This window comes from Mus musculus, chromosome 13 (assembly GCF_000001635.26).
Source record: "Mus musculus strain C57BL/6J chromosome 13, GRCm38.p6 C57BL/6J".
NCBI lineage: Eukaryota > Metazoa > Chordata > Mammalia > Rodentia > Muridae > Mus > Mus musculus.
In genome coordinates this window covers 120,034,277-120,052,456 of record NC_000079.6, presented here as the reverse complement: position 1 = coordinate 120,052,456, position 18,180 = coordinate 120,034,277, and the positions used below count along the sequence as shown (strand labels likewise).

At 44.2% G+C, this 18,180-nt stretch overlaps 1 protein-coding gene, 1 non-coding gene and 1 pseudogene across 5 annotated transcripts; 1 reads left to right on the top strand and 2 right to left on the bottom strand.

The window, feature by feature from the left end:
- The first annotated feature begins 252 nt into the window (after positions 1-252).
- Positions 253-17,853, top strand: Gm21188 (predicted gene, 21188). 4 transcript variants are annotated; one of them, NM_001302966.1, is made up of 6 exons: positions 253-367; positions 5,507-5,686; positions 6,792-6,984; positions 7,750-7,947; positions 10,507-10,610; positions 16,900-17,852. In NM_001302966.1, exon 6 carries the CDS (start codon positions 17,126-17,128, stop codon positions 17,696-17,698), a length of 573 nt encoding a protein of 190 aa, NP_001289895.1. In that variant the 5' UTR covers positions 253-367; positions 5,507-5,686; positions 6,792-6,984; positions 7,750-7,947; positions 10,507-10,610; positions 16,900-17,125; the 3' UTR covers positions 17,699-17,852. The 4 variants fall into 4 exon arrangements, with proteins under 4 accessions (NP_001289895.1, XP_011242910.1, XP_030102938.1 ...); XM_011244608.2 differs by lacking the exons at positions 253-367; positions 5,507-5,686 and adding an exon at positions 14,166-14,208 and having other exon boundaries at positions 6,165-6,984; positions 16,900-17,853; XM_030247078.1 differs by lacking the exons at positions 253-367; positions 5,507-5,686 and having other exon boundaries at positions 6,165-6,984; positions 16,900-17,853.
- Positions 4,989-5,896, bottom strand: Gm31544 (annotated as a pseudogene).
- Positions 7,018-7,123, bottom strand: Gm24798. Its single transcript, XR_003950782.1, has one exon. It is a non-coding gene; the product is annotated as a U6 spliceosomal RNA (small nuclear RNA).
- Positions 17,854-18,180: the final 327 nt, after the last annotated feature.

The window sequence follows — 18,180 nt, the reverse complement described above, 5'->3', positions numbered from 1 at the left end:
TCTTCAGTTTCTCTGTTGCAGTTTTTCTGTATTACAAAGTTTAGGACAGCTGTGCTTGCTTAGCATCTTTGTGTGCTAGGGCAGGGCTTTCTGCAGCCAGCTGGCTCTGCATTTTAACTCTACCAGCCAGCTACACCAGGAAATCCTGGTTGCCAACCCTCTACCCACCCAAAAAAAAAAAAAAAAAAAAAAAAGGCATGGTGGGGTGGGGAACTGTTGAAATTTTATCATTGCTAAAGACTGAAAATTTGCAAAGCTGGGCACAGAAGAGGAAATGTAAATGCTGTCAGCAGCTGAGAAAAAGAAACCTAATGCAGATCAGAGCTGAGCAGATGTTGAAGAACCTAGAAAATTCAGCCACTGCCAGGTGAGCTCTGGGGGATTACTGGGGAAGGTACTGGTCTGGCTGAGCAGCACTTGGGACTAGGCTCCCTGAGAATGACCTTGTGCTGGTCTCAAATGGACCTGAATTTCTAGGAGACTGGGCATCCTCTGCAGCATGTCCACCATGGTCAGGGATTGGCTGAAAACACACAGCCAAGTCCTGACACCCCCAGCTGCCTCCCTTAGCTCTGCTTGCTTTGGTCACCCTGGCACCTGAAAACCTTTTGCATTCAGCAAAGTCGAAGAGCACACGCAAGGCTCAGAAAACTTGAAGAAACTTGCAGGTCCAGGAAAAGAAGAACTGGTGGTCATTTAGAGACAGAAATCTGCACCACCCAAAAGCAGCTGGCCTAGCTCTGAGATCCTTGGAGCTAAGAGCCTTGAATCTCCACCCTGGATGAATGTCAATTCCAGATTGAAGCCATCCTTAGCTGGGGTGGGTTGTGGGCAGGTGTATGGGGGATACAGAGAGGGGATGCCAGTAAGACAGAAATCCAGGCAGTAAAAACTGGTATTTGTCTGCTTGAGTCAGGACTTAGCATGACTGGGCAATCACACTCCAGGATGCATCTGGACATGAGGGCTTGTGGTACTCCTCCAGCCAGGGATAGGTTATGGAGGACATTCCCTGCTCACCAAATCTGGCAACTCAGCACCCAGCAGGGCACTTGCACTAGTTAAGCAAAAGGCAACTGAATTAAAAGGGAGCTGTAAAGTAGACAGAGTGTAAGCAGAGGCAGAACCAATCCCATCTCTGCCAAGACCCAGTTTCTGATTCAGGATCCTGAACTTCAGAAGAAACTAAGTATTTCTCTTGGTGTAGACATTGAACCATGTTCCTGGGTAAGTGTTGGAAGACTCAAACCCAGGTTTAGTTTTTAAACTTTAAGAACATCTTTGTCACAGAGTTGAATTTCTGCTTTTACCCTTGTTTGTTCCTCTTTGAGACAGTCCCCATACCTTAAAACAAATTTCAACTGAAAATGTCAGTTGAAGCTCCATTATGAAAGAAAACACATATGTTTTGTAATCAAGGCCAATGTTTAAACGGCAGACATACTCTCTAGTACTAGGACAGTATTCCATACAGAGGATGAATATTTATTCAAAGGTGGACTCTCCACAAACAACACTGCCTTTTAAGACCACCAAGCATTTATTTATAAAATTGGCTTTAGAGGATTGAGTCTGAATTCAGAAGAATGTGTTTTATTCATTTTACTTTATTTTATTTTTTGATAAAGGATCTCTCTTTACCGCCCTGGCTGTCCTGGAAGCATCTATGTTACCAGGCTGCCCTTGCACTAAAGAGTTTCTTTTCTCCTGCTGACTGTGGGGTGCTTGGATTAAAAATGTGCACCACCAAGCCTGGCTCAAAAAGTTTGATTGTTTTAAATTTTGGTATTTTTGAAATTAAAATATAATTATATTAGTTTCTTGCCTTTCTCTCTTCCTGCCCCTGTCCATCCCCTTCTATGTGCCCCTGTGATAGCAGCCTCTCTCTCTGTATTTGTAGAATATATGTGCTGTTTTGCATGTTTGTGTGTGTATGTACTATATGTGGTGTGTTTGTATGTGTATTGCTAATATACAAATACAACCTGATTAGTCTGCACAATGTCCCTAGTATATACATGATTTCAAGGCTGAGCACTTGGTTTTGAATAATCAGTTTGGAAGTTCTTCCCTGAGGAAAACTGTTTCTCTTGCTCTTAAATTCCTTGGTTGTATGTTTTTTTGTTTCTCTTTTTTTTTTTTTTTTTTTTACGTTAGTTAGGTAGTTTGTCTAGGCCCCATAAACTTCCCCACTTCCAGGTCTGAATGTCTGTTTGTGTTTGTGTTCTCCTTGCTCAGTCTCCGTGTTGGCAGCCACATTGCTGAGACTGCAGTGGAGCAGCAAAAAGTGAATTTATATTAGAAGGAACTGCTTTAATATAGGGGTAGAGCTTTTTGTTGGTGTTGTTTTGTAAATGACTGACTTTATTCAAAACCTCACTTTTTATCAAACACATTATATTTTTGTTTAGAGCTTGGACTTTTTTACATGAAATATTGACTCTACATTAAGTAGATTGATATTTTATTCAAATGATGAGGAGTTTTTGTACAGGTTGAATATTTATTTAAGGAAGGACTTAATAATAACTCCAGAAATTGGTGATTGACAACCATGCTAATGAAGTCAACTAAAAGCTTTAAGTCCTTTTTATTTTCATTTTTTAAAAAAAAATTATTAGATATTTTCTTTATTGGCATTTCAAATGTCATTCCCTTTACTGGTTTTCCGTCCAAAAAACCCCTATCTTCTCCTCCCATCCCCTGTTTCTATGAGGGTGTCCCCCCACCCTCCCACTCCCACTTCCCCTTCATGACACTCCCCTACACTGGGGCATTGAGCCTTAACAGGACCAAGGCCCTCTCCTCCCATTGGTATCCAACAAGGCCATCCACTGCTACACATGCACCTAGAGCCATGGGTCCCTCCATGTATATAGTCTTTGGTTGGTGGTTTAGTCCCTGGGAGCTCTGTGGTTCTGGCTGGTTCATATTGTTGTTCCTCCTATGGAGCTGAAAACCCTTTTAGCTCCTTGGGTCCTTTCTCTAACTCCTCCATTGGGGACACCTTGCTCACTCAGTCTAATGTTTGGCTGTGAGCATCCACCTCTGTATTTGTCAGGCTCTGGCAAAGCCTCACAGGAGACAGCTATGTCAGGCTCCTGTCAGCAAGCAGTTCTTGGCATCTGCAATAGTGTGTGGGGTTGGTAACTGTATATGGGATGGATCTCCAGGTGGGTCACTTTCTGGTTGGCCCTTCCTTCAGTCTCTGCTCCACAATTTGTCTTTATATCTCTTTCCATGGGTATTTTGTTCCCCCTTCTAAGAAGGACTGAAGTATCTACACTTAGGTCTTCCTTCTTGAGCTTCATGTAGTATGTGAATTTTATCTTGAGTATTCAGAATTTTGGGGCTAATATCCACTTATCAGTGAGTGCATACCATGTGTATTATTTTGTGATTGAGTTACCTCACTCAGGATGATATTTTCTAGTTCCATCCATTTGTCTAAGAATTTCATGAAGTCATTATTTTGTGTGTGTGTGTGTATTTTTTATTTGTTTAGAGTGCGTGTATCTGGGGGTGGGGGGTGGGTAGAGCTCGTGCCATGGTGCATGTGAGGAGGTCAGAGGACAACTTGTGGGAGTTTTCTCTTTCCATCACGTGGGCTCTAGCAACTCAGATCGAGTGCCCAGGCAGTCCCTCTTGGCTAACTTCCTCCTGTCCAGCAGGGTTATGAGAAATAGTCAAAACTGCAGTCACAGATGTGAGACATTCACTCACTTCAGGTCCCTTCCCCAAAAACCACAGAGGCGGAATAGGAGGGGGTCTAGCTTTCTCTTTAGTTATCACTCTGAGGTGCTCAGGTCACAGAGAAGGCACTTAATTGGGAAGGTCATCTGATTCTGGCCATCTTCTCTCCCTTCACCAACCCCCTTGGCACTTGTTTGTGGGTTCACTTAACCCTTGTAATCTGGGGAGAGAGCCTAAGGGCTTGAACTGCAGACTCTGCAGGTATGGGGAGGGGCTTTAAAAACAGAAGGCAGAAACCCAGGAGCTGCCCCCAGCCAGCGGGGGGCCATGGAGGAGGCTGCACGGAACAGGGAAGGAGGAGTTGGCACAGGAGGAGCCAGCTTGGTTAAGGTTTGGACACTCCCTAACCCCACAAGAAGGTTCCACCCCCTGTTGATACTCTGAAGGCATGACATCTGGGGTTTAGAGGCACCTAAAAATGAAGCAGAGACAACCCCCTCCCACTAAGCTGGTGGGACTAGCTCACTGCTGGGCACTGAAGGTACTCAATAAATGTCTTTTGAATGAAGAGTGAAAAGGGTTGGGACAGACAGAAGACCCGACCTGACCCCTCAGCCCAGCTTGTTCCATTCAGAAAAATAGTAGTTTTAAAAATGTAAAAATCCTTTCCCTCCCTCCCCCAATTTCTGGGCCCAGGGAAGGGTTAAGGAAGAGTGTCTTGTTCTCACCCTTTCCTTTCTCCTTCCCTTCAAAATCTATATACACATATACATATTTATATGGCACCACGGGGGCATCCTGCCGAGCCCCAGGGCTTTGGGGAGACTTGGGGCTTAAGTGAGATATGGAGCAGCCGTCAGCCTTGGACAAGCTGGACCGGGAGCGTTCCTCCCGAGGAAGGTCCCCAGCTCTTTTACAAGTGTATTATAATAGACTTTCTTCCTCTCCTGCCCACGTACAAACTGGTCATCCCAAGAGGTAGGAGGGAAAGGGGAGAAGTTGGTTCCTCTCAGGTCAGCCTAGATCTGGGAAAAGCTGACCAGTAAAGAGGGTTCTATGAAAGGCACTTGGGTGTCCACTGTTCTCAGACGGGGGTGGGTGGGTGGGTGGGTGGGTGGGGAATCCAAGGCACGGGGCAGCAAAAACCCTGTCCCTACCCCCAGAGCAGAACTGGGGCGAAGAGGCCCAATTTGGCAACAGAGAAACATGGCAGCGTGGATAAGACAGAAGTGGGGAGCAGCAGGCAGGGCCCCCCAGGTCCCCTGAGAAGAGGGGAAGAAGTTTGAAGGCACTGACACAGGGGCCCAAGGGCTCACTGTCCTCCATGCAACATGGCAGGGGAGACACCTCTTCCCCAGGGCCGTGACCATGACACAGCCGGGGGTGTTAACAGCAAAGGCAGGCGCCCACAGTCTGCTGGGGAGAGGCTTGGGCCTTGGTGAGAGGCAGGTCCTGGCCCCAGGACACCTCACTAGCTCCCGGGCCTAGGCTGTTTGAGCACTGAGTATAGTCGTTCCCTCAGCTGAGTTGCTCAAAGAAGGGTAAGAGATCGTGTAGCGCAGTGTCACTCATGTTGTCAAACCACGAGGCCACTGGTACGGCATTGTCTGGATGGAAGACATAGGAGGTGGGTGAGTTGTCTAGAATGAGCACTCGCCCCAGCCTGCTCAGGTCCTTTAGTTCCCCCGGTGGAAGACACACGACTCTCGAAACAGCCTGGCACGGAAGGCTCCCCATTTGTCCAGCAGAGTGCGTACTTGGCAAGGCTGGCAGTGAACAGCACACATTCAAAGAGCTTGCCCATTCGCTGTAGGAACTCATCTACGTGGGGCCGCTTCAGCACATAGACCTGGTGGACCACTCCATCTATCTCCACCGGGATGATGAAGTCCGCATTGTTCACTGGCTTGAAGGAGCTGTGCACCAGGGTCTCGTCCAGGTCGATGACTACGCAGATCTTGTCTGAGTCCTGAGCCTTGGCCTCGGGAAGCAGGTACTGGACTGGGGTGTGCTTAGGGATGGCGCCATTTTCCTCCACCAGCAGGGGAGCCCCACTGTGGGCAGGTAGGGGCTCCCCATCATCCCGGCAGACACAGCAGAAGAGAGAGTGGAGGATGCCCCGACTCCGGGGCTTCTGGGAAACTGCTGACTTCTGGTCGCGGCTGAGCTGTCCATGGGGCCCGGCGCGCTCCGCGCTCCGGCGGACTCTGGCCCCGGCTCCCGGCCTTCCCTCCCCCACCCCCACCCCCGCTCGGGCCGGAATCGGGGCGCGGGGGGGGGGGGAGGGGAGGGTGGGAGCGAAGTCATTATTTTTAAATAGCTGAGTAGTACTCCATTGTGTAAATGTATCACATTTTCTCTATTCATTCCTCTGTTGAAGGAGTCTGGGTTCTTTCCAGCTTCTGGCTATTATAAATAAGACTGCTATGAACATAGTGGAGCATGCGTGCATGTTATATGTTAGAGCATCTTTTGGGTATATGCTCAGGAGTGGGTCCTCAGGTCATACTATGTTCAATTTTCTGAGGAACCACCAGACTGATTTTCCAGAGAATTTGTACCAGCTTACAAATGCAACCAAAAATGGAGGAGTGTTCCTCTTACTCCATATCCTAGCCAGCATCTGCTGTCACCTGAGTTTTCAATCTTAGCCATTCTGACTGCTGTGAGGTGGAATCTTAGGATTTTTTTGATTTGCATTTTGCTGATGACTACGAATATTGAACATTTCTCTAGGTGATTCTCAGCCATTTGAGAACTGAATGGCTCATACTCTCCAGTTGAGAATTCTTTGTTTAGGTCTCCACCCCATTTTTAATAGGGTTATTTGGTTCTCTGGAGTCTAATATCTTGAGTTCTTTGTATATATTGGATAATAGACCTCTACCAGATGTAGGGTTGATAAAGATCTTTCCCAAGTCTGTTGGTTGCTGTTTTGTCCTATTGCCAATGTCCTTTGCCTTACAGAAGCTTTGCAATCTTATGAGGTCCCATTTTTCAATTCTTGATCTTAGAGCATAAGCCATTGGTGTTCTTTTCAGGAATTTCCCCCCTCTATCCATGTGTTTGAGACTCTTCCCCAGTTTCTCTTCTATTAGTTTCAGTGTATCTGGTTTCATGTGGAGTTCCTTCATCCACTTGGACTTGAGCTTTGTACAAGGAGATAAGAATGGATCAATTTGCCTTCTTCTACATGATAACCGACAGTTGAAACATCACCATTTGTTGAGAATGCTGTCTTTTTTCTACTGGATGGTTTTAGCTTTATTGTCAAAGATCGAGTGACCATAGGTGAGTGGGTTCATGTCTGGGTCCTCAATTCTGAAAAATATGGAACGTCTCACGAATTTGCCTGTCCTGCTTGCGAGGGGTGATGCTAATCTTCTCTGTATTGCTCCAACTTTAGTGTATGTGCTGCCAAAGCAAGTACAGTCCTTTTTATTGATGGACATATAAAGAACAGTCTTGTGCCTCTGAAAAGTCAATGAAAAACGAGCTCAGAAGCATAAAATTCTTAAAGGCAAAACCACAAACATGTATCAAAGTTAGATAATGATCAGGGAAACCTTGAAACATTCATTGGCATTATTTTGTCAGTTAACTTTTACCTATATCTTTCTTATTAATTTAAGCTACTTTAGTTCTTTTGGTGACTGAAGGCATTTGGATCATGGTCAAGGACAAAAAATATCTCAAATGTGTGCACATTGAAGGGTGGGGTAGAGGGTTGAGAACTGTCTGGGCAAAGCAAATTGAGTCAGACCTTAGATATATTCCATTAAATAGATTGATTTTTCATGAACATGACTGTTTCTTACAGATTCAATATTTATTTATAAACTTTTAATGTGAATGACTGATTTTATAAAAAATTTAGTCTTCCTGAGAAGGATCAACTTCTCATTTAGATCATGAAGGGGAAGAAAGTGCAGGCTGGATTTATATTGGGATGTTTCAAGTTGTTTCCTTGGCCTACCAGTTTAACTTCACACATTATCACATTAAAGTCCAAAGAACATTAGTTTTATTCAGAACCTGGTTGTCTCCATTTTCCAGATCAGTGTAATGTCCCAAGAGACACCATCAACAGTTGAAAACAAATGTTTTGAGGCAAGATACTGCATCCTGGAGCAGTGACAAGCATCTCTTGAGAATGGAATTTTGCACCTGAACTATGAAAGCTTCTTGGGGCCATTCTTGTAGATGCCAAACTAGACTGGAGAAGATCATGGAGCCTGCAGAGCACTAGAGCCTGTAAAGACTTCTCTGGATATCATAGCCTATCTTCTTCTCTGATGTGATCTTTGTACCCTACCCATAGCCTACTTTCCAGTCCTAAGTTCTGTCTACATTTTGAGCATAGTAAAAAGCTCTGTGCTATCCTTTTCTTTGTCCCCATTTTGGAAAAAAATCCGTTCTTTTAGGATGATATTTAGATTGTAAGCATTTGGTTTTCTTCTAAAAGTACTTTTTATCCATCTTTCCACAAAATATTTTTACACATACACACACACACATACACACACACACACACACAGAGAGAGAGAGAGAGAGAGAGAGAGAGAGAGAGAGAGAGAGAGATTAGAGCTTCTTTCTGTCTTCCCTCCTACCTATCTTCTTTCCTTCCTTCCTTCCTTCCTTCCTTCCTTCCTTCCTTCCTTCCTTCCTCCCTTCCTTCTTTTTTTATTCTTTCTTTTTAATTAGGATCTCTTGATGTATCCCAGGGTGTCTGTCCTTAAACTCACATGTAGATCAGGCTGGCTTCTGGACTCAAGAGTACTGAGGTCAAAGTCATGTACCACAACACCACTAAGAATGATTTATGTTTTTATTCTAATGTCTGCTTCTTTTGTTCTTTTAGGGAAATTATTGAAAGCACATATATGAAAGAAGCAGAGAGTAGCATTGTGTTTCCTGCATACAGCTATCCCCAAGAAGGCCCCAAGTTAGTCTTTCAAATGATTCTAAAATTACAAACTGAACATTTCTAGAATCTGAATGTTACCATTTCTATGGATGAATCAGAAGTTTTATATATATATATGTATATGTATGTATACACACACACATATATATGTATATATTAAAACAGCCTTTTTAAAAAATGAATTACAAATGAAATTAAAATTTAAAATATGAAAAATAAAAAATGAAAAACAAAGAAAAACAGCAATTCTATATCCTGTATTTTATAGCCTTGATTTTTAAATCTCGTAAATGTCAACTATGTTTTGTATAAGTTCCAGGGGATCAGAAACTCTCTTTAGGGATCTGCAGGAATCAGGCACACATTTGGTACACGGATATATCTGCATGCAATATACCAGTATGCATTAAATAAACAAATAAAACAAATTAAAATACTCTTATAGGGGCTAGAGGTAGAAAGTCAGTAGTTAGAGTACAAAATAATGTGCAGAGGACCCAGGTTTAGTTCCCATCATACATGTGGACACTTACCACATTTTAGGGTATCTGAAGCATTCTTGAGAGCTCTGTGGGCACCATGCACACACATTATGAACCCACATAAATGCAGGAAATACTCATACATATAAGATAAAAGCAAAAGTTTCTCTTTAAAAATATAGATTATCCTTAAATTTAAAATAAAGTATAGTACACATTTAAGATAGTATTTCCTCTAATGAAATGACTTTATTATATAGGTATATTTTGTAAGGACAATGATTTTGAGGATAAAACAGTTTAAAAGGAAAAAACATTTAAAACATCATGTAATGATCTATTATAAAAGAAGACATTCCAGGTGGATTTCTGAGTTCAAGGCCAGCTTGGTCTACAAAGTGAGTTCTAGGACAGCCAAGGCTATATGGAGAAACCCTGTCTCAAAAAACAAAAAACTAAAAACAAAAAGAAGAAGGAGGAGAAGAAGAAGAAGAGGAGGAGGAGGAGGAAGAGGAGGAGGAGGAGGAGGAGGAGGGGAGGAGGAAGAGGAGGAAGAGGAGGAGGGGGAGGAGGAGGGGGAGGAGGGGGAGGAGGAGAAGAAGGAAGACTTCTTTTCTTTCCTTTCCTTTCCTTTTCTTTCCTTTCCTTTCCTTTCCTTTCCTTTTCTTTTCTTTTCTTTTCTTTTCTTTTCTTTTCTCTTCTTTTCTTTTCTTTTCTTTTTTTTCAAGACAGCATTTCTCTGTGTAACCCTGGCTGTCCTGGAACTCACTCTGTAGATCAGGCTGGCCTCGAACTCAGGATCGACCTGTCTTTGCCTCCCGAGTGCTGGGATTAAAGGTGTGCACCACCAAAGCCCTGGCAGAAGAAGACTGTCTTATAAAGAATCATAACTTTTCATAAAGTATATGACATTCTCCTACATTTCTTCTCTTGAGAGATTGTTTAGTTCTTTATGTTGTGCTTACAATATGTCCAGGTTTTCTGAAAATAGTTTTATGAGTATCCAAATAATGTTTATAAGTTTTCACAACGTCAAAACTACCTAGGATCTTTTGAATTGTCTAATTTAACTTATTCTCTTAATATTTTTTCAGTTTAATAATTTATTCAGCAATCATTCCTAAGTCACTTGTCTCCCACATGAACTGTGCAGAAAAAGATGTCTGTTAAAGTAAGACAAAGCTGGATAGTTTCCTGTAGCATTGGGACGTCCCAAGATCTAAAGTGTTCCAGAGTATGATAACTTAGGGAGAAAGGTGCTCTGAACTCACTCAGGAAGAGAGAGGTATGGGAGGGTCAACAAGTGAGAGTGCAGGCCACCTGTGCAATAACAGATCCTAAGGGACATTAGTGATCTCATATGGAGAATTTGAATTCTCATGGCAATGTCCTCCATTCAAGCAGAGATCAAAGAAGCTTTGAGGAAAGAAGGAGGCTGAGAGCAGAGCTGCAGCAGGCCATGCAGAAAGGACATCTTAAAAAGAACTCCTGGCTCTTAAGGAAGTAAGGTGAGCTCAATGGACAACCAATGAGGCTCATGTGAAATCCTCTCACATAAGCATCCCTGGGCTGCAAAATCAATGGTCTGTTTCCTGTCACATAACACAAGAAGGAACTTTGAGCAATGTGACTATCGTGCTTCTGTCTCATGGTGCCATGCCTTCTGTCTGTGATGCTGGAGTCTATCCCCTGAGATTCAAACTGGCTGAGAGGTTTGAAAACCTGGGCCCACTTCTTGTATTTCTTAAGTGCTCATACTGTGAGAACACCTGGCTGTTCTTCCTGCTGCTGTGCCTACCCTGCTCTGATGGACTGCATCCTACTGAATATTTGAATATTTGATTCCTTGTTGGTTGAATTCTTTTGGAAAGATAAGGAGATGTGATCTTTTTTAGAAGGAAGTGACTCCATGTGTTCTCTCCTCTCTCTCTCTGTCTCTGTCTCTCTCTCCCTCTCTCTCCCCCTCTCCCTCACTGCCTCCCTCCCTCCTTCCCTAGCCCTTCTTCTCTTCCTACTTCCCTTCCTACTAGTGGTGCTGCCATCTGGTGGTGAATCAAGGTGTGAGCAATCTCAGCCACTCCTCTCTGTGTTCAAGGACTCTAACCCTATTAATAATCCAAACTAACCACTTTTTTCATAAGTTGCTTTGATTTTGATTATGTTGTTTATTCTGAGCCATGGAAAAGAAATAGACATAGTCAGGAACGTTCTGTTTCAGATGATGTGGAGTTTCATGTCATGCAACTATGTGTTCCCTTTCTGGCTACTTCCCCTCCTAACTCAATCATCCTTGAGTTCATTATCCAACTTTCCTCCACACACTTCACTCAGCTACTCACGTGTGACAAGAGAAAAACATGATATCATGTATCTTGAAAGTCCAGGGCCCACAAATGAAAGATATTGGATATCTATTATTTTGAGACTTGGTCATCCCCTTCGTGTGCCTGTCTCCAGGCACAAGCATCATTCTGCATAGGATACTTTACACTTCTTGTTAAGGATAATAATTCGTGAACATTGATCTCCACATCCTCCTCATTCAGTCTTTCACCGGTGCAAAGGAAGTTTTCATCGGCTATATCACTTAGCGTTTAGAAACAGGGCTGCAAGTAATGTCACTGTTTAAGTATCTTTGGGGTGTGTTGATTCTCTGGGCTCCAAGAACATTCTTCACGTAAATGCTACTCAGCAATCCATGGAGGCTTAACAACCTTGAGAGGTAAACTGGAACTTCAACCAACAATAACACTAAACCAAAACAGGTGAATGCTTTAGTAAACAGAGGCATCATTTGACTTATTACATTAGCAACTGAAAATGTGCATAGAGACCTGCTACAGCCTAAAGCCAGGCATACGGTTCAAACTGTAAAGGCACATGGAAGGGGGCTACAGTGTTATGAGGAGAGTCCCAGAGAGGATCCTGTAGTGCTATAGTAGGAGAAGCCAGAGGCCTCACACCAGACCAATGACTCATTGCAATGATCATTTTCAGATAAAGCTGTTTGGGCAAATGAGTGTATTGTGTGACACACCATGACATACCTCAGCTGTCACAGAGAGATGTTTTTATTCATTTATTCGTTTTTATTTTTTGTTTTTGGGAGGTTTCAATGGCAGGGGAAAGATATGGAGGGATTGGAACATGAGTGGGATTTGGGTGCAAATGTGCAATTCACAAGGAATCAATAGAAAGTTTAAAAACATTAAGGAGGTTATACTTACTCATATCTGTATAAATAAAACATGCATGGAATAGCACTTAGAAAACAAATTGTCTATGAGTTTAAAGGAGAGCTGAGATGCATGCATGGGAGGGTTTGGGGAGAGAAAAGAGTAGAAACATGTTGTTACTACCAGTCATCTCAATATTGTACAAAACTATATAAACGTTACCAGATATTGGCTACACTAAGCAAGTCCAACATTGAAACCATACAGCATTAAAAAAACAAAACAAACAAATAATAAGCAACATACAGAAAAATACAAACCTAACACAGAGCCTCTCAAGTGACAATTGAAAAGATCTAGTTCACATAAAAACTGCCAATATATTTTGAAATATCTATGTGAAAGAAAAGCTGGGCTGGTGAGATGGCTCAGTGGGTAAGAGCACCCGACTGCTCTTCTGAAGGTCAGGAGTTCAAATCCCAGCAACCACATGGTGGCTCACAACCATCCGTAAGAGATCTGACTCTCTCTTCTGGAGTGTCTGAGGACAACTACAGTGTACTTACATATAATAAATAAATCTAAAAAAAAAATTTAAAAAAAAAAAAAAAAAAAGAAAAGCTTTCCACAGAGAAGGAAATTTTCTTATACAGGAAATGAACACAGCTGTGGCTGAGATTCGGTGCAGACACCAATTTAGTGGTCTGGGGACATGGGGAGGATGCCTTGGGTGACTTGCCAGACTTAAAACATGCCTTTTACTGAGGCACCCTGTTATCTACAAACCTTAGGATTTGCATGAATTTCCATCATTTCAAAATGATGGTGAGCAGAGAGATCAAGAAAACAAAATGAAATTGGTTCTGGATCACATCCCCTGCATACTGGATCCAAGGCGCTCCAGGGGTCTCATCCAGGGTGTTCTCCATCCTTTCTGGACCCTGGATTTGCAATGAATCCCACTACAGCCTCCCTGGCAAAGTCTGGTTCTATCTGAAAATGAAAGCACCTGGAAACAAAATCAACTATGCTGTTATCAATCAAGGTCAGATTCAGCCTCTGCCTGCTGATAGCACAGGGGAACTTGACTTGGCTGACACTAGTTCCAGGCACTAGTGAGCCAGGATCAGACAATTCAAAGCTCAGGTACTTCACATTGGTAATATGGGAGAGGTGCATTCCTGGGGACACAGTGCCCACTGCTGCAGAAGTTGCTAGCCTGGATCCAGCATACAGAGCTGCAGGTCTCTGCAAATGAATGATTCTAGTTTAGGACTTTCATTGTCTCCTGCTCCCCTATTGATATGGAAAAGACATGGGGTGCAGTCACCATGGACTTATCCAGAACCACAAGGCTGGAGTAAAATCAGGCTGGACAATGAGTGTGGTAAGTCATCAGGCCTCTGTCTTAGGCTGTTTGAAACTGGACCTAGAGCATGCCAGGGAAATAAGGAGGAGGACTCCTTATAAAGTATGAGTAAAGAAATGTCAGCCAATAGGGTATGGAGGACGCCATCCCTGAATCCCCAAAAACTAAAGCCAGACCTGCTTTCCCATTGCAAGTTGTATCATGGTTGCCTTGCCCTCTTCCTGGCCTTTTAATGAATCCTAGAAACCAGCAATCTTGGCTGAAACCAGTGTCTCAGAAAACGAGTCCCACAACCCAAAGCATTTCCCATGAAATCATTTATCAAAGGATTTAAGAAATGACAGGGAGCATGGAATACAGATGTTTTCGTTTCTTTATTGTCAAGCAAGCCGGCTGCACTGTAGATAGCACGGAATAGAGACGTTTAGGCACAGAACATGTTTGACACAGATATCTCTCTCTCTCTCTCTCTCTCTCTCTCTCTCTCTCTCTCTCTCTCTCTCTCTCTCTCTCCACAGAAAGGTGCCAGGTGCTCTCTGAGGCACTATGGAACAAAATAGGGTAAGCAGTTTAAAATCACCATCAGATTTCTTATATAGTCCTCTCATGCATCCCATCCTTTCGGACTTGCTAATGGAACAGTGGATTCGCCTGCTCCTCAGAGTCTAAATGTGGTCAGGAAAAAAAGGACAAAAACTGACAGGAAACCCCATAGAGGTCTTTTTAAGAAACTAAACAACTTACTAACAGATAGTCGGATGACTGTTGAACAGAACATGGACCTAGGGACACTTCGCTGCCTAAAAACATAACTATACAGACTACCAACTGCAGGAAATCTGCTCATGTACTAGAATGGGAGCATTGAACTTTCAGCGTTTAGAAACACCGTGCTCATGAAAGATGGACTAAAATAACAGAAAAATAAGCCATTGCATCCCATCTCTTCAGATTTACTGAAGAAAGAGTGGATTCCTCTGCCTCTCGGAGTAGAAGGGAGTTCCTAGACAAAAAGATATCACACGCAAATCCAGGAGAACTGATAAGAAACCGCATAAAGATGTTAGTAATCACTGTGGGATTTCTTACATACTCCACTGACTGCTGACCAGAATCTGGCCCTTTGGACACTTTGCTGCCTAAAAACGTAACTTTCCCGACGACCAACTGCACGAAATCTGCTCATGTACTAGTAGGGGAGCATTGAACTTTCAGCGTTTAGAAACACCGTGCTCGTGAAAGATGGACTAAACTACCGTAAAACGTAGCCATTGCATCCCATGTCTTCGGATTTACGCTCCCTACATAGTACATGAGCAGATTTCGGGCAGTTGGTCGTCGGGAAAGTTACGTTTTTAGGCAGCAAAGTGTCCAAAGGGCCGGATTCCGGTCAGCAGTCAGTGGAGTATGTAAGAAATCCCACAGTGATTACTAACATCTTTATGCGGTTTCTTATCCGCTCCCGTGGATTTGTCCGTGAGGTCCTTTTGTGTAGGAACTCCCTTCTACTCGGAGAGGCAGACGAATCTCCAATTTCTTCAGTAAACCCGAAGACCTGGGATGCAATGGCTACGTTTTACGGTAGTTTAGTCCATCTTTCACGAGCACGGTGTTTCTAAACGCTGAAAGTTCAATGCTCCCCTACTAGTACATGAGCAGATTTCGTGCAGTTGGTCGTCGGGAAAGTTACGTTTTTAGGCAGCAAAGTGTCCAAAGGGCCGGATTCCGGTCAGCAGTCAGTGGAGTATGTAAGAAATCCCACAGTGATTACTAACATCTTTATGAGGTTTCTTATCCGCTCCCGTGGATTTGTCCGTGAGGTCCTTTTGTGTAGGAACTCCCTTCTACTCCGAGAGGCAGACGAATCTACAATTTCTTCAGTAAACCCGAAGACGTGGGATGCAATGGCTACGTTTTACGGTAGTTAATCCATCTTTCACGAGCACGGTGTTTCTAAACGCTGAAAGTTCAATGCTCCCCTACTAGTACATGAGCAGATTTCGTGCAGTTGGTCATCGGGAAAGTTACGTTTTTAGGCAGCAAAGTGTCCAAAGGGCCGGATTCCGGTCACCAGTCAGTGGAGTATGTAAGAAATCAAACAGTGATTACTAACATCTTTATGCGGTTTCTTATCCGCTCCCGTGGATTTGTCCGTGAGGTCCTTTTGTGTAGGAACTCCCTTCTACTGGGAGAGGCAGACGAATCTCCAATTTCTTCAGTAAACCCGAAGACCTGGGATGCAATGGCTACGTTTTACGGTAGTTTAGTCCATCTTTCACGAGCACGGTGTTTCTAAACGCTGAAAGTTCAATGCTCCCCTACTAGTACATGAGCAGATTTCGTGCAGTTGGTCGTCGGGAAAGTTACGTTTTTAGGCAGCAAAGTGTCCAAAGGGCCGGATTCCGGTCAGCAGTCAGTGGAGTATGTAAGAAATCCCACAGTGATTACTAACATCTTTATGAGGTTTCTTATCCGTTCCCGTGGATTTGTCCGTGAGGTCCTTTTGTGTAGGAACTCCCTTCTACTCCGAGAGGCAGACGAATCTACAATTTCTTCAGTAAATCCGAAGACGTGGGATGCAATGGCTACGTTTTACGGTAGTTTAGTCCATCTTTCACGAGCACGGTGTTTCTAAACGCTGAAAGTTCAATGCTCCCCTACTAGTACATGAGCAGATTTCGTGCAGTTGGTCGTCGGGAAAGTTACGTTTTTAGGCAGCAAAGGTTCAAGGAGCCATCTTCTGTTCACCTTTCAGAGGAGTGTATAAAAATCTGACAGTGATTGCAAGCACAGTTTACGCAGTTTCTTATCAGTTTTGTTTGATTTGTCTGTGATTGCTCGTTTGTGTTGTTACTAAGATCAGAATTTGCCAGTCAGGCTCCTGTGGGATTCTCTAAGAACCCACTGTTCTGATACCAAGTACTCAGGGAATGCAATGCGTTCCCCCCCCCCCGTGTGTTCCCCCCCCCCGTGTGTTCCCCCCCCCGTGTGTTCCCCCCCCGTGTGTTCCCCCCCCCCAGTGTGTTCCCCCCCCCGTGTGTTCCCCCCCCCTTGCCATCACTGCCTTGTAGTGTTTCTAACCTCAGAAAAATTGATAGTCTGAATTCTTTGGATAGGCGAATTTCGTGGCACAGGCCGTCCATAAAGTTACGTTTTCATTCGGTTAAGTGTTCCAAGAGACAGGTTCCGTTTCGAAGGTGATTTCAAACCTCTTAGCGGATTTTGTCCCTCGTTTATTTCCTTTCATCGCAGCAAAAGACAGACATGCTTCGAACATTGGTCCGATTTCTTTCGTTTGCCGATTTCATTCGGAGGTTTGTCAAAAAACGGAACTTTTCAGTGGTGGGGATTTCCCACTTCACCCAACCCCGCCCTCCTGGAAGACTACAAATACCCAGCACAAGGAACCTACAGAAGACTCTTCTGCCCACACTGGTGCAAGCACTGCCTTTCTCCGGATTCACGAGCTTCTCCAGGGATGGAGTCGAATTTCTGGTCAGTGCAAGTGAAGCAAGCCTGGGATTCCGTCCCTCTGGTGCAAGAGGCCCAGCCTCCTCTGCTCCCCAGTTTTTCAGAAGACCGCGGTCCCTGGCCTCTCCCTTTCTATCCGGTCCTAGGCGAGATCTCTTCCGACGATGGCGGTGACTACCAGGAACAACCACTTCCAGTTTGGATGAATGACTTCGCGGGAACCTACCCCAGGACCGACTCTTGCAAGATCCAGAGCACCTCGGAGCCCAGCATTCCTGAGTCTGTGAGCGCCATCCACGAGGAACAGCCAGAGAAACCCACCACTCTGGGAACCTGGATGGAAGCAGTAGAAGAATCATTCAGAGTGGCGATGCAGCCCTGGTCCTGTTCCACAGCGCTCCACCGTGGCAACGACGCAAAGGACACCGAGACCTGCGGCAGGAGTAGTTCCACAGAGTGTGAGCAACCATCAGAGAGTGGAGAAGTAGACTCTGGACTTTGCCAGGATGCCTGGAGAGCATTCATTGCCTGCCTGTTCTGTGGCTTGTTGCCGCCAGACAGTGGCAGCAGTGAGCCCTAGAGAGCAGCAGGTGCTCTTTTGGCGTTTAAGAGCGAAGTCCTTGTCAAGAGGATCACTTTACCCAAACCAGTTAATTCCCTGCAGCCTGCTACATTCAGTGCAGCCCCCACCCCCACCCCTGCTTCCACAGTAAATAAACAGTGGTTTGTATTCGATGGTCCGTTTCATTTCTTAATTCTTTAATAATCTCAAATGGAATGTTCTGAGTTGTGTTGCCTGTTTCCCAAGGCACTGATTGCAGACAGGATCTCTGGTTTCTAGAATTCATGGAAAGGTCTGGAAGGGGGCAATGACAATTCAATCTGCAATGGAAAGGCAGGTCTGGCTTCAGGCTTTCTCAATACAGGGCTCTTCCCAGGCGCTAAATCTATGCCTGTCTGCTGTCCTATTGATAGCCATCTTTTCTCAGGTGGCCTCCAGGTTATCTGCTGGCAGGTACTTGTGCAGTGGGCAAGCAGCCTATCTTATTAGTGGAGCCAAGT